At 35.9% G+C, this 16,805-nt stretch overlaps 1 protein-coding gene across 1 annotated transcript in view; it reads right to left on the minus strand.

The window, feature by feature from the left end:
• The window catches only part of MEOX2 (mesenchyme homeobox 2), a 63,501-nt gene extending 47,569 nt beyond the window's left edge, over positions 1-15,932 (minus strand). The window contains exon 1 of the mRNA XM_080665597.1: positions 15,007-15,932. Coding sequence (XP_080521723.1) covers positions 15,007-15,520 — 514 coding nt within the window. The 5' untranslated portion in view covers positions 15,521-15,932. The remainder of the gene's footprint in view (positions 1-15,006) is intronic.
• Positions 15,933-16,805: the final 873 nt, after the last annotated feature.

A 16,805-nucleotide genomic window follows, 5' to 3' on the forward strand; every position in this document is an offset into this window, starting at 1 on the left:
ATCCAGTTCACAGTGTAATAGATTTTTGTAAGAAGTAAGATAAATTGAGGCATGTTTCATCATTTCCTGAAACTTCCCTGGATTTCTCTGGATATTTTCATCACCTATGTAAGTTATTATATCCTCTATCTTATTGTTACATCCAGTTGTTTCCATCTTAGTCTTTGCTACTATGCTGTGGACCTTTCTAGAATCCTCAGTTTGTTCTATTCATTGTAGTGGACTCAACAGTATAAAGTCCTTACAGAATCATGTCCCTGGCACATAGTAGGCATTTAGTGAATTATGTCAGAGTCTGTGAATTATAATACCACTGAAACACCTATGGTATTGATGTGTGCGTGTGTCCTGGGCCAGGGAAGAATAGGCTACAATTTGCCACTAATTTCCATTTATCTAAATAGTTCTTCTCTGAGCTACTTGTTTCTAATGAATTCAACTTGATCTAAAATACTAATGCTGCTTCCTGAGGTGAATAGGTGATTCAAAATGAAGTGTATTTCTATTAGAAAGTGTACAATGAGAAAGTTTTTAAAAAACATTAGAAATATAGAGAAACTGTGAGACAGAATGTATATCTGACCTGAGAACAACACAACCACCTCATGAAGAAAATCCCTTAATCAGACTTCTGCTTGTGTATCCCCTCTGAAGCAGCTACTCCCCAGGTTAGCACCTCTTTAGGACACAGTTAAGTTAAGGATCCACTTTATTCCAGCCACTTTGAATAACATTTACATTTTCTATTGGTTTGGTTTGGTTTTCTCACATCCTGAGCTTTCAAGGCAAAACCATTCAATTTGGAAGTCACTAGCTTCTACTGTGCACCAATATGCATTTAACTACTTGATTGCATTTAACTAACATACTTAGTAATACTTTTTAAAAAGAGATGCTTTGCATATGCAGACTATTTCTTCTAAGTGGTTTCTGTAAAAATGAATAAATAAACAAATAAATAACCTCTTATCTTTGTATCCGTGAAAAAGGTACACAATTTTTTTCAGTTGGGAAAAACTAAGATGCATTTAACTGAAGCAAAGCAAAACAAAACAAACAAAAAAAACAACAACACAAGATTGCTATTAATAGGTTACCACATTCACACATTTATATACCAATGGCTACCAATATAATATAAGCAAATTGTCAATATAAAAGTAAATCATCAATTACACCTACTGTAAACTACTAAAATGTTTTACCCACTCTTCTACACTGCCAATAAAACTTTATTACAAATTACATTTGGTCTGGCCTTCTTCTGTTCCAAAATCTCTGTAAAAAAAATGAGAGTTACCTGGACACTTATACATGCTTTGCCCGGTGCTGTAAGTTACTTATTGTGTGTGTGTGTGTGTGTGTGTGTGTGTGTGTGTGTGTCTGTTCCTAAGATAGCCTAAATGCAATCACTAACAATTTTCTACATTTTCATACTTGAATGTACATCCTCAACTCATAAATTCTAACATGAATGTATCCAGTGATATCTTTGGTTAACTTAATATTGCCTTTTCTCCCACAAATCACTAGCAGTTCAATCATCAATTAATTACCAATTAATCTCTATTAAAAATGAATCCACTAATGAATAGTCCTCCTACTCCCACATATTCAAAACTCTGTGGTTGTGGCACTTCATTGTGTAATATATGGCCACAAACAGGCCCAGATGTTTCACTGCAGACATAAGACTCCATATCTTTCGCTCTTCCTTGCATTAGCTCTTTTTCTAATGCCAAAGGAATACTTACTCTCATTTTCTTCTCAGAAAGTTAAAAATTTCCCCTAATAGGCTCTTCTGTTTGTCGACTACCTGACTTTTGTAATTCTGGAATTCACACCAGAGACCATAAAAGACCAAATCTTTTGAGAGGCTTTGAAAGTTAATAATGTTTTATCATTAATTGCCACTGTCTGATTCTATTACGTTTTCATACTTTCCCCCGGAAAATCTAGCCTAATTCCTGGCATGTTCTCCACCCGTTCCCAGAAAAATGTTCTCCTCCCTATTCCTCAAGAGGCCTGGAAGAATCTCCCTAGTTGACCCTACATTTTTTAATATGCTTTCATTGTTTGCCTTCCCACTTCCAAAATTCTATTTTTTTTATATTTACTTCCATTGTTATATTGTGTTTTACTTAATTTTAATATTGTATATATAAATCAATAATTTAATGTCTATATTTTGCTGTTATTTTGATAACTAGCCAAATCTCAGGCTTGTAGATTACATTAATAATTATTTTAGGATGCACTTTGACCTCTGCAGAACTATGGATGTATTTTAAATAAACACTTATTTGAGTAAACCCAGCATTTATACAAAAAGTTTTACAATATAATGCTCCTTGCATTTTACTTTCAGATATGCTCCAACTGTTACAGTTATAATTTTTTCAAAAGAATATTGAAAAAAATTAAATTATCACTTACATTCAATATTATTTTGTATTAGTTTCAGTTGTACAGCATTGTGATTAGCCAATCATATACTTCACAGTGTTCCTCCATGATATTTCCAGTACCCGAGTTATTTAAGTAAATGCATATTAATTATTGTCCCATTTTTTCATAAATGGTAAATATATACCATGTAACCACAAGTATTTCACTTTATGAAGCATCCATAAAAATCAATCAAACAAACACAGATAATTACTTAAGCCAGATATTCATTAAACTCTACTATGGATTGCTCAAAAATCTCCTGAATTTGCCCTGCTACTGTACGCTGGAACTAAAAGTCTCAGGAAACCCCTAACACAGATCACTCACTCATCATTAGGGAAGCTTTTTCTAGGCAGCAAACAGGATTTACCCAGCACTTCTGTGCACCTAACCCGATGCTGGATATCACATTAAAAGAAAAAGAAGACACTGACTTTTCCTTTGGGATTGCATGTAATTCAAATCAAAACTAGAGACCTGAAATAGGAACAGCAAAGAGAACCATCAGGTAAAATTTAAGTGTATTATAATGCACTCTATAGACATTAGTTTGGAAAGAGAAGGGAGGTACAGACCTGAGAAGGTATCTCAAGCAAGATCTTAATGAAAATAATGAATATATATTAGAAAAATATATTGCAGGCTATGAGATAAAAATACAAAATAAATTGGCAGATAGCATGGAACTAAAGGCACACATACACACACATACACAAGTTCATGTAAAACTAATGAAATCTGATTAAGGATAGTGGATTGCATCAATATCAGTTTCCTAGATTGTACCAGTATCAATTTCCTGGTTTTGTTATTGAATTATAATTATGCAAGATATTACCACTGGGGTGCGGGAAACTGGGCAAAATGTATGAGTATATGGGATTCCTCTGTATTATGTCTTACAACTGCATGTGAATTTACAATTTTCTCAAAATAAAAAGGTTTTCTATAGTGTTAGACATAAACAACTTTATTGAAGAAATATTAGTTAAAATGGAAGCCAAGCCAATATCAACAAAACTGGCCCTGCTAGTCAACAAAGCCTTTAATGATTGAGGTGGGAGATCAGAGATGAAAGCCCATTAATTTACGGCCCTAACATCTTATCCAAAGAAATGAGATAGTAAGTAATGATCTTTAGTAGATGGGGAGATGCAGAAAAGCTTGTGGAAAACTCTTTCTATGCAGCTACGACTATATACATTTAAGTACCCACATTAAAAAGTATAAGAACACTGTTTAAAAGTAACCTTTAGCATGTATTACATAGATTATAAAAGAATGCTTTGCAGGAAAGCACTGCTATAAATCTATCTATTTACCTGATTATAAATATAATATATATGAGGTTATATTATATGTTGAATTATATATCAGATTATATATTACTTACATTTTATATGTATGTTTGATATTAAACAAATTTGCATACAATAATCAATACAAGTAAAATCTAGTAGTATATTATTGATAGACATTAGTCAAAATTTTACTTTACAGTCAATATAGAATTCTATCAGAGAAGAATGAGAAGAGATAAAGATACTCAGAAGACAGTACATAAGGGGACCTGGGAAGAAAACAAAATTAAGTGCAAGAGACATTCGTGTGGGAATAGGAAGAAATATACACAAGGATGTGCAATAGTATGGATTTGGGCTGAGCTGTGTTGGAAGAGGCAGTCTGGCTAAATCCTGAATATAAAAGGAGAAATCATCATTTGAGACCATTAATATGAAGGCATTTTGAATGTAAATTAAAATTAACTATGTACATGAGGAATTATTTTGGAAATAAAATTATGTTTTGCCAAAAAAGAAAAAATTCTTGGAAAAACCAACTGTATTTTTCATGTTTAATTTTGTGTTTTGAGGTTTTAGTAAGAAATAATGATCTGGAATTAGCATGATAGGTCAGTGTGAAGAGTGTTCCAGATGTTGTATGGTTCATTGTTTTGGGGAGGAGCAGATGGGTCTGATGTTCACGGTTTGTGGGAAATATGGGTGTGGGTAGGAAAGCAGGAGAAACAAGGAAAACACATCTGGTTAGCAAAGGCAAAATGCCAACCAACCATTAATATTTTTTAGTATCTTCTGTGTAAGGAGATTACAGGGTGGGCAAACGTATGTTTACAGTTGTGAGTGGGTGGCACAGTTTATACTTATATTAGTATTTATTAATTATGGTATCATTTTCCATATGAAAAAGTGTAAATGTACTTTTGCCCCATCCTTTATATTAAATTAAAAAGATCAATACTTATCTAACAATGTAGATAAAGTTAATGACCTGAGACAAGAGAGAATTGATAGCTGTTTATTTGTTGCTCTTTATTACTTTGAACACAAAAAAGCAAATGCATTATAGGTAAAGCTTAATTTGGCAAACTTCATGTGTATTAAATTTAAAAAATTAAAATAGGTAACATATTCTTCACAAATGGCTACCCAAAATATGATTCTGGTTACAAAAGTATATATTATTTATTGGTGTAATACAGCAAAGTCCATGTGCACATTGCCAGATATTAAACTCTGGTTTAAACTAAAATGCTATGGTTATTGTATGAGGTGTCAAAAATACGCAGCCGCATTGGTAATCGAAAATAAGAACTGTGTCCTTAGAAAATCGAAGCTAAGAAAGTATAACAGTGTTCATATTCATAAAATAAGAATGAAAAACTACTGAGGTAATAGGACATAAAATCAGATTCAGAAAGAGGTAGTTTACACCCAAGTAAAGCACTTGGTGAAATTGCACTTTATTCCCTCAAAGGCAGTAGCCAACATTTTAAATGATGCTGAAATTTATTTTTATTGGGAAGACTAAAACCTTAAGGTTTAAAAATATTTTATGAGATTTTCCTTGTAAGGGCACTAGGCTGAAGTCAGGATATGGAAGCTCAGCTGCCACTACTTGGCTGGATGGACAGACATTACTTAACTTCTCTGGGCGCTTTCTCTCCTCTAGGAAATACAGTCATTGAACTGGGTGATGCCTTGGGTCTCTTCTAGTGTCTTAATAATTCTGATTCTAATGATCTGTTCCGGCATTACTGATTACAACTTATTAAAAAAACAACAACAAACTAAGCCTATCCTGAAATCCAAGAGTAATGACTAGTTGGAGTTTGACCCTTCTTGTCGCTGCTGTTTATTACTGAACATTCAGTGCTTTGTTCTTCCTGCACCCCTTTCCTACTCCCTCCCATGATCTAGCAGTCAAGCAATCCTAGTCCTTTGAACTTCTCTTATTTTAGGGATTAAATTACTGTGAATATAGGAGCTTTGAAAGAGTTAACTTGGCATTTACAATTTTAATACAGAATTTGATTCTACTGTTTATGCAAAAGCAACTGCCACAGACCATCACTATAATAATTTAAAATGTCTCTGAAATACATTTCTGAATGGCCCACATTGAACTGTGGCTGCAGGAGAGGTAACTAAGCTAAATAGAGTGTAACTAACCACTCAGAATTTGTGTTTTGCTTTTCTCTCTGGCCTCAACTTAAGCAATAATTCTCAACAGTTTGTTAAATATAAATAAATACACAAACAAGTTATTTTCTTTGAAAAAGGAAATTGTCATCAAACTAAAATGGTTTTTATGCATTTTGTGGGGAATATAATACATTTTAAGTGGTATTTGCATATTTGCCATACATGAGGCTCTCTAAATGGAACCACTAGAAATAACAAAGAACGACGATACGTACATTCCTTCTGCAATAGACTCCATGTACAGCAGAAAAATGTCACACCCAACCTCCAAGTTCACAGCTGAAACAGAGACCTAAAATTTCACTGTCATATTTAAATCCCTTCTGTTAAAGTTCTGTTCCCTCTTAACTAAACGCTGCTCTGCCCATTTCTCTTGAAAACAGGTGTTTGATAGAGAAGTGGCAGGATACACTTAGGAAAGAAGGTTAGGAGATGCCCAAGCAAAAGAGGCGATGGAATAGGAATCTTCAGGGTGACTAAGTGAAGGCAACTTGAGTCTTTTACACAATTTGGTCTAGAGTTCACCCTACATTTCAGGAAAATGGCATGGTACTCGTAATTTGAGGGACAGTTACATATTATTTTAAATCTTTGGTGATCCTTTAAGCAGGCAACATTTTCTATAGCACTATTAGTAGTAAAAAACAAATAAATAGGCAACATAGACAGAAATGGCTTTCAGATGGTGCATACCCACAACATAATTGCACCTACAATGATACATGACAAAAAGTACAACACCTACTGAGACAAACATTGTTCTAAGTAACTTATGTTAATTAACTCACTATAATTTTTTGAAAACTAAGGTAGAGAGAAGTTAAATCACAGCTCGTAAGAGACAGAGTGAGACGCTGTGTTTTCCTAGATCTACCCTGGCCACTCCTCAGAGGCCTGCATCCCTTTAGGATTTCATCTGCTGGGACTCCTGTGCTCAGCTTCTTTGTCTTCTGATGGCATCTGGACAATGGGAGGCAACAGGAGACTGGAAGGCATGAAGACAGATTACTGGATTGATATTTGATATCAGCTGCAATCCTCCACCTGAGGTCCCAGCTTTCCTAGGAGGCTTCTCTCCTGTGCCTCTCCCTGGATTCTGGATTTTTAAAAAAGCTCCCTCTCCTTGCCCCCTCAGGTTTAGGTACATTAATGTTTTCCAACTGTGGGCAGGCCCTGGGTGATTTACCATTTCCTGTTGCTCCTGGTGCTACCCACCATCAAATAATCATCACATTCTCTTAAATTATACCTTTGAATGTGCCACCTATTTCCTTGTGTGATAGAATGACTAAGAAATAAGATAAATCCTTCATGATTTATCAACTAATGGCTAAATATACAAAAAAAAAATAGTGTTGCTGCTTCTTTTAATTTTCTAAAGCATCTGGATAGCCAAGAAGAAGTTTAATAAAGCTCTATTCCCAGAAACAAAAAATAGTTCTGGAAGAAAAGGTATCTATAATTCCCTGAATTTTGAAGGTAGACGTGCAAAGATGGTAACCCTAGAAATGTGAATGGCAGCAGGCCCTTGGATTTGGATGCCTAACCTCTGGCTTTCCTGTCATTTCGATCTATCTCCATACTTTACATCTACATGCCGCCTAGTTTAATGCAATCAGACCCGTTTATTTTTCAAATAAGAAAAAAACATTCCAAAGGAAATGCAGTTTACACCTGTAGTTGCAAAGATTTTAATCATGAAAAGCAGTAAACACACTGAGAGCTTATTTTACTTTTGAAAAATATAAAATAAGGAGAGATGTCACAATTTCAATCTATACAGTTAGTAGTGAAGTGCTCTTTAGAGGATTCTTAAAATGTAAAAGCCATTTGTCAAATTACTAGTTTCCAACAAAATCAAACATACATTTTATCTATTTAGTTCCCACTACATTTTTAATGGTATAATTCTATTTTACTGAACCACATGATTTTGCTATCAAAATAAATCAACCAGCTGTAAAATTTACTTCGTATTCATTGTTCATTTCATAAAAGTCAGGACCATTTTATTTTGTTCAATAAATAAGAGTATACCTCAGTTTGGTTTGCTAGTTTTTCAAGAGGCTAAGAAAAATCATCCAAAAGTTTACTGTGCAGTCCAGCCAGCCAGTGTAAGAAGCCATCTCTACAGACACAGTACATTTCACCACTACATTTGCAAATAACTATCACTTTGCAAAAATAAATTTTTATTTGGGTGTCATTTCTGGCAAAGCTTTAAGGCTATATTTTCAAAGAGTAAAATTCCAGGCCTTTAAAATTCTACTGGCATCCACCAACCCAAGCTGGGCCCGCCTCTAGGTTTCCGCAGAGCCTGAGCAATGACTTCATCTTAATCATTTTCTTGCCCACAGTCATGTAAGATAACTGGAGCTTTTTTCTTATAGTATTATGGGAATCTCTTGAAGCATGTGGAGAATAATGAGCTAGAGGGGAAAAAAGAAAACAAAAACTGCAGGAGAGTTGGCATGTTTGACTTTAATGACTACCATTGATTACCAGCTTCATCCAGTTGGACTCTCCACACAGCTGTATATGCTTCAAGGCTAATATTTTATTTTGCAGCTAGAATATCTAACATTCTATTACAGTGTTTAAGGTGGATGCTCTCGTTCAGATGATCTGTTATCAAATAATTAAATTTGGAAGTCTATCTGTTAGTGTGTGTGTATTTCTACATAAACATATTATTTTAAAGGGTGCTTTTACATATAGATGTCATGCTCTCATTAATACAACACTCTCCCTTTTTACCATTACCCTTTCTACTAAAACACAGGATAAACTAAAAACTATAAAAAAGAAACACCTTATACTATAATTTCAATCTGTGTAACTCTCTAGAAGAAAACCTACAACATATTAGAAAGAAAACTTATGAAAAAATAGGATTTTTAAATATATTTAAAACATTGGAATTAAGCTTATTCTATGAAATTTTGAAGAGAAACAAATTTTCAATCTAGATCTTTAGTCAAAATCCCAATGGTTTTACTACTATAAGTATTACCTTTTAAACACGTTATATTTGTAATAAAAGTAAAAACTCCAAGGATATAAGAATTAAGTCATCAAAATGCATAAATATTTAGAATTATCAAACTTTTAAGAAAATGCTAGCTTTTAAAACTAGCATAGCAATATCATATAAGCTAAAGATCCAATTTTTAAATATTAAATCTATATAGTAGAGAGCAAAATGATTATTTTTTAAGGAATTTTCCTCTCACTCATACAAACCCTTTCCAAAAATGCATACATATAATACAAATTGTACCTGATTATTCTTGTTCACATGCACATGTAAGAGACCAAAGAACATATCATAAAGTATTTTCAGAATCTTATAAAAATAAGTATTCCAATACATAGTACCAAATTTATAGATAGTAACAGGTATAAATTCAGAAATATTAAAGTGCTGTGGAAAATGTAACATTATAAATGAAGGTTTAATGAATAATAGGCTACTTTTTATTGTATATTTAAAAATCCAAATATAGAGGGAAAATAATTGACCCATTCAATTACATCTGAACGTTTACTCTTACCAAGTAACTTTCTGTTAATTTAGTTAAAATACATTAAAGGTTTTAACTGGAAATACTCTGAAATAAAAAAAATTGATGTGCTCAAAATTTACACAAATGATTCAATAGATATATTGAAAATAAATCCCCTGCACTTTTATAATGTAAGTAGAAAACCACTGAGGAAAGGTTATCAGATTTAAATTAATTCTGCCTCAACATAGGTAATGCTAATTGAAGATTGAGACCTGAATAACTGTTACCATCGTAAGTTTTACTCCATGAGAGAAGTAAAATATCCTGCAGTTTTATCCAGTTGGATTTTGAACCTCACCCATGACTATGATTTAGGAGTAGTGTAGAGAGTGTTGCAAGTAACTTTCTTTATTGTGTTTCTCCAGGTTAACTTGGGAGGTTCAGTTTGACAAAAACTATTCCAAGAAATAGTCATAAGAGCATCATAACAAAAATAGAAAAAAATATTAGTGCTTCATTTTTTGACAACTATAACAAAAAGGTTATTAGTGATGACTAAACCATATGAATGACTACAACACAAATATAGAAAATAAGTTTTGATAATAAAATGTGCTCTGTTGCTTAAATACATCAGACTTACCTCAATTTCTAAATTGTGGACTTTGGCCTTTGTTTGTGTTTCATCTTTTTTTTTTTAATAAACCTTTGGAATCAGACACCAACACCATAATCCAGGAAATGTAATTTAACTGGCCACTTAAGAATTAATCCTTCTTGTTTTATGATTACAATCAGAAGTAAATATGCTACTCTTGATAGTTTCATTTCATGTGCTAATTTATTTTACCCACAAAATATTTTATAACAAAAAACAATATGACAAAAATACAGAAAATTTGAGAGAGATAAGTCATCCAAAGTTAATACTCAACAAATACTAAATAATTCCTATGTGTATTTTATTTTCTAATATTTTTTCATCTTTAGAATTTATCATTCATAGATGTTTATAATCCTTATAGCAATGCTTGTAAAAGAGACCCATTCTGAAATTTTAGAAATAAATGACTGAAGTGAACAGAGTCAAAAACTAAAATATATTATTGTATTATATTGGTTTTTCTTATTTGAAATGGAAATCTACAAAGCCCTCACATCATTGTTTTGCATTTCCAGCTGCCATAATAATATAGTAAATGAATAAAGTTGGCACCATTACCAGGACAAGTATATATTTATATATGGGGATTTCTTATATAATTTAGCTCATATGAAAAATAAAAATTAATTTAAATAAATATGGAATTAGTCTCTCAAGTTTTCTGAATCTAAGGGAAGAAGTTGATCTCTTTTACTATTTTATTTTTGCTTAAAATTTATTTCTGAGATTCTTTAGGTCACACAACAAATATTGTAAGTTATAAATTCCAATGCTGTGATGAAGGGACTATGTTTTTAAACACAGAGGGAAAACACATTAATGCTTAAAATATATATTTTTTTAGTAAACAAGCTTCCCGGATGCCAACATAGTGGTTTCCATTGATAATCATTATAAACAAAGATTAAATTTTTCAATATTTAGTACTGAGTATTGAACCCATATGAAAGTTTTAGAAGTGTCATGCCTTACATTTAATGTTTTTCCTTTTCAAATAAATTATAAAGATATTTACATAGAACTTGAAACTATTCCTATTTCTATAATGAATTTATTGCTGACTTTCAACAATAAAGCATCTTAATGTTACTCTTAACTTCTTAGTATAATCATTTGAGAAGATGCATATAGGTCAGTGGTACTTAGGTTTTTTAATGTCAGGTCACCATTTAAAAGTGTTTACACCTAAAATTAATCTACCACTGCAAGAAAAAGACTAAAAAATATTTTTATTGCATAAATTTGAGATATTTAATTTTTTCAATATTTTCTTATGATAACTAAGATCTAATAGACTATTTTTAAACTCCTAAAGCAAATATTAAAGCAATAAACATAATCAGTAACACAGAAATGAACGATAAAGTGACTTTTTTTCCTTTTAGAAAACATAATGATTGAATATCTAGAAAAAGTTAGAATAGAATACCAGAGTTAGGGTAGGTAAGATATTACTCTATATTTAACTTCCAGCTTGTTAATGTCATTCTTGTCATTCTGCATAGTAAGGCATGTGACAGACATAATTTGACAATAAGTATTTTATATCTTGTAGCTATAAATAAAATATTTGTCATTTTACAAGAATCTAATATGATTCAAAACCTTGTAAAATCCACATCCCCAAATCATTCCCTTTTTATATAAATTTTTTAACTCTGTATGAAAACATACTTATATCCATTCAATTAATTTGAATAGAAAATATTTACATGTTTATATTGTGTATTATCTTCATATAAACTAAAGTTAGGTTGATTAATCTACTTTGGTTATTTTAACTGCTAGTGGGCATTTTATACCTATTACTGCATTGCTTGGCAAACAATCAAATGTAATTGAAGCCAAGTAATTCACCCTATTTATAGACTTTTTTTCAGAATCACCTGCTTTGTATAGATTGTTTTAAGTACAGTTGTAAAGTTTCGATTTTTAAGAGCCCCTTTGAAGAGGTGGCAGATGTTGGCTTTGCTAATAACACTGGAAAGCAGAGCAGGTTCAAAGTTGCAAAAAATGTTTAGCACATATAAAAAATAACAGTGTGCTTTTCTATTAAGTTTGGTTATTTTCAACTGTCAATAAATTATAATGGAAGAATAAAGTCCATAAATATTTGTTTCTAGATCCTTAAGCTTCTTGAGTTTGTATATGTGTGTGCTTGGGATGGGAAATGTGTGTTAATCTATGCTGGTAAGTGTTACAAATGGTAGTTTTAGCATCATTACCATGGATAAAATTTGGGTTGTTTTTCAGTATTTTCTGGTGCTTAAAATCCTGTTAAAATTCCACACGGTCATGCACACATACAAGATGTCTGGGTATCAGATGCAAGGATACAGAATTTGGTTCCGACGTTGCACTGGATTTATGTACTGCGTTTACTCTGAACTATAAATACATAGTTATTATAAACTGCCTAACAAAATATAAATGGTCTCTATTAGGCATATGACTTTTATCTAATATAATTTAAAAATTGCAAGAGTTCAGAAATTAATTTAATTTTTGGAAATAATGAAATAATAAGACTGTGCTATAAGCAATGAGACATGTGTTAATAATATATCAGAATTATAGTGATTTTCTATATCACTTTAATTTTTGCTAGAACAAGATACCCTTACGACACTATAAAATAAAAGAGTTGTGAACATGAATTATGGAGGACCAAATGCAATATCATCACAGGAGAAAGATATCTTGAACTGAAATCTATCTCAAGATATAACAAATATAAATTAACTCAAATAGCGAAACTGGCAAACTAACTTTTATTTTCAATGAGTATACATATATTTAACTGGAAACTATTGGGATATTTCCTTTTAACTAGTCAAAATTTCTTTCAAAAGAACCCATCAAAGAAAATGCTCATTCTAACTCCCCAGCGATTCTATCCTTGGCGATGACTAATTGTAGTTCCCACTTAAGATGTAATCTGTCAATACTTTATGAAGCTGAAGTTAACTTTTGTGTCTGTTTATTTTTCCTGCACTCTATTAGCTTCAACATGTAAAAATAAACTTATTTTGTTATATGGTTATTTTCCACCAAAGGAGAGTAGAACTATTAATGTAACCCATTTTCTTAAATTTGTTATTAAAATGACTAAGGGTTGTAGATGCTTTGATCCCACTTTCCCTGTTTCCTCCCAACCCAAATAACATGTGTCCATATGAAAATCCTGTTTGCCCTAAGCAACTTAGGTGCAGTGGTTCAGTTCAGGAAACATAAGGAACAACAACCTCTTGCATAGATTTCTCATTGCAGAAAGTAAAGCAAACAGTAAGAGCTTCTGGCAATTGCAAAAGTGAGCTGACAAATATGAACTGAAATCTGTTTCCAAAAAAAAAAAAGTTATATTGATATCAAGTGCTGTGTCTGATCGGATCACGGCATTCTAAAATTGTTTTGTTTTTTTTTAATAATGAAGACGGAAGCCTTCTTATTATGATTAACCTTTTAACTCTGTCTTGAGAGTTTCACTTATGGCTAGTAACAACTATTAATAATTAGTGATACTACTGGTAACTTTCTTAGGTATAAACTAATTTGTGACCCAGTATTAAAAGTTTACCTCTGACCTTGGAAAGTAAAGGTTAGATTTCCCATAACTCATCCTGAAGAACAATTGATAGCATAGCTGCAAAGGAAAAATGAAATAATGTGGGCACTCGTCATTTATGTGGGATCTTACCTAAAGCATGATAAAATATAAACTTTTTTCCAGTCTTTCAAACCAATGTCCTGAATTACCTTCTAGAACTGTTAAACCAATTCCTCAAAGGTAGAAAATGCGTAAATATTATATTAAACCAATGACACTTTCCGAAAAGATGGTTGGCAGGTTGCGGCGCTGTAGCTACTGAAGAGAACTCACAACTCGCTTAATTGTAAAACATCCTTGAAGGGCTGTGAGGGTTGCCTGGAAAACTTGTTTCTCTGGATTGTGACCATTTACTTGGCAGGCTGTGCCTTCCAGCATCCCTTTTTGCGTGGCTGCTCAACTTATCCCCAGCAAGACCAGCGCCTTCTGCGCACCCTCGCTTGCACCGGCCTCAGGGATGCAGCAAACCAGCACAACGGGGGCTACTGTCAGTTCCCAGCGCTTTCTCCGATAATTCTCAACTGGAGGAGGATATTACTTTCCACTTTTGAAACTCTGATTCTCTCTTTAGATTAGTGCCACAACACAACTATTATTACGACTCGTATTTCTTAAGAGTCTGAGCATGTATTTATTTACAATTTTCTGACACATTCTTTCAAAACTTCTGAATTCCTAGATGATATCTTCTTCCCCAAGAAAGGGAAATGTTTACCATTTAGAAAAGGGTGCTATTTAAAGAACTCTGAAATCAGAATTAAAAAAAAAAACAACTAAAACTTTTTTTTTCTCATACGCTCTGCCAAGTTCCACTGCAAGTTCCAAATATTGTGCAATAATTTGGAAATCCAGTTAACGATGGGAAAAATCGAGCCACTCAGAGCCGGGAACTTGCAAGGGAAAAAGTCAAGGAGCGGCACCCGCACGCATGCCCGGCGGACGCTGCATCCCAGGGTACACTCCCCTCCCCATCGCTCAGATGGAAGGTCACGCTTTGCAATCGATTTCACATACTGTCACTCGTCCTTTTTATTCTCAGCCCTCTGGTAAAGTAGTTGGAACCTTGGAGCGCTTAGTGCTGCTGGCTACAGTTCTGCCCTCTCAGAAACACGTGTCCCCAAATAACAGGACTAAGGCAGCCCCGCGGAATTTGGCGGCGGGGAGCCAGAGAGGGCAAGACAGGTACCATCTTCCCTGCCTCCTCACTACGGCGAGAGAATCTTCCCTGACATCTCCCCGCCCCTTTTGCCCAGGGTGCCTGGCGCGCCTTACCTGAGCTATCGCTTTTTCTCTTGCTGCCACTTCTCTTCTCCGCCTCCGCGGGTGACAGCGCCTGGCGTCCGTAGTCCCCGGGCGCGCACGCGGCCCCGGTTGGGGTGCTGGAGCCTAAGCTGGAAGAGTTGGAACACAGGACCGGCGGGCTGCTGCCCATCTCCGGGGGCCCTCCCGAGTCCGGCTGGAGGCAGAGGCTGTGCCGAGCCGCGCTCGGTGGGGAAGACATCTGCGGGAGGTGCCAGTTGGTTTGCAGAGCTTGGTGCTGCTGCTGCTGATGGTGGTGATGGTGATGATGGTGGTGGTGGTGGTGTCCCCTGTGATGCTGGCTGGCAAACATGCCCTCCTCGTTGGGGTATCCCGCGATTATGCAAGACGAGGAAGAAGTGGAGAGCTCGGGGTAGGACATATGGTCAGATCTTCCATGGAGGGCGAGAGAGGACTGGGAGAACGGGTGCAAGCCTTGCGCGGTGGCATGAGGGCTGCGCAGGCAGCCAAAGAGCGGGTGTTCCATAGCATGCAAGTCTTGGGTTCCAGGCAGAAGACTTCGCGAAGGTTGCAAACGCCACCACCCTCTGTCACTTTTCACAGTAAACCCTGTGACTTTCCCCCTCCCCAAGCAATAGCCACTCGCGCTTCAGCAGAGCTGGGATAATCCCGGTCCTGAGCCCTAGCGGCCAGTCTCCTTTACATATAAACACTCTGACCTGGAGGAGCTTCCCTCCGAGCGACTCAAATGTCAAGAGTAGGAGAGGTTGAAGCCAAAAGAAGGTGGTCCCAGAGAACTGCTTTCAGGGGGAAACGGCTCTGAGAGGTTATAAATAGAGTGTAATGTGAGCTGGGGGCTGGCTTAGGAGCCCAGCGCTGACCACATGCAAACTCCCTCCAAAATTCCCGCTCAGTCTGCGCCACGCGCTTCCAGTTCCACTTCCTAAAGCTGCTGGACGCACACAGCGCCCACGCCCGCCCGCCCCTGCCGGCCGCCGGGACTGCGAGCGGCGCGCCCTGCGCGTAAACCCGAGCGCGGCGGCAGCTGCTCTTCCCTCCCAGCGCCCGCAGCTAAGGCGCGGCGCTCTTGCCAGACCCAACCCCGCACTCTCTGTCCCGCTCACTTCGCTCAGGAAAGGTGTCTTGTTTGCCACTTGGACATTGTCACCTGCAGGAAAGCTAGGGCTGCGCCTAGCTATTGAGGAACACCAGGGTTAAGGGGAAAGATCAGAGCTAGATTGGTGCGTGCTTCAAGAAAGTTTTCAAACTTCTCATCTTCCGCCCTGGGCGCAGTGGCGCACCTTGCTCTTGGCAGCTGCGTTGTCAAAGGACTTGGACGTCAGGACCCAGGTTGCAGGAATGCGCCCCGCGGGCGGGGAAGGCCATTATGGGTGCGGAGTGTGTGGGAGGACAGCACGAGGCAGTTAACAGTTGCAGGTGTCCAGCCCTGGCACCCTCATTTGCGGTGCCTGGTGGGCTGTCTTTCCTCCTGCTTTCCCCAAATGCCCTCTCCCGGTCCGGTGAGTTCCCACCAATAGATTTTCCTGGGTCAGGAATATTCCAAAGCGATTTTGTCCTGATCACATGAGATGTGTAAATTGCACGCACATTGCATCTTTCCCCTTACGTGCCAGCCCATCTCTTGTCATTTCCATCCAGAAATCAACTGTCTGCCGCTCAAAAACAAATGTGCTAATAGCACCCCTCCCCCACCTCAGCCGTGGTCCATTTACTAGGAAATGTTACATTTCGATTTCCTCCAAAGTTCACTAACCCTGGGGGCTTCAGATCTCCCTGGTTAATCTTGCTTC

This window comes from Plecotus auritus, assembly GCF_963455305.1.
Source record: "Plecotus auritus genome assembly, chromosome: 4".
NCBI classification, from domain to species: Eukaryota; Metazoa; Chordata; class Mammalia; order Chiroptera; family Vespertilionidae; genus Plecotus; species Plecotus auritus.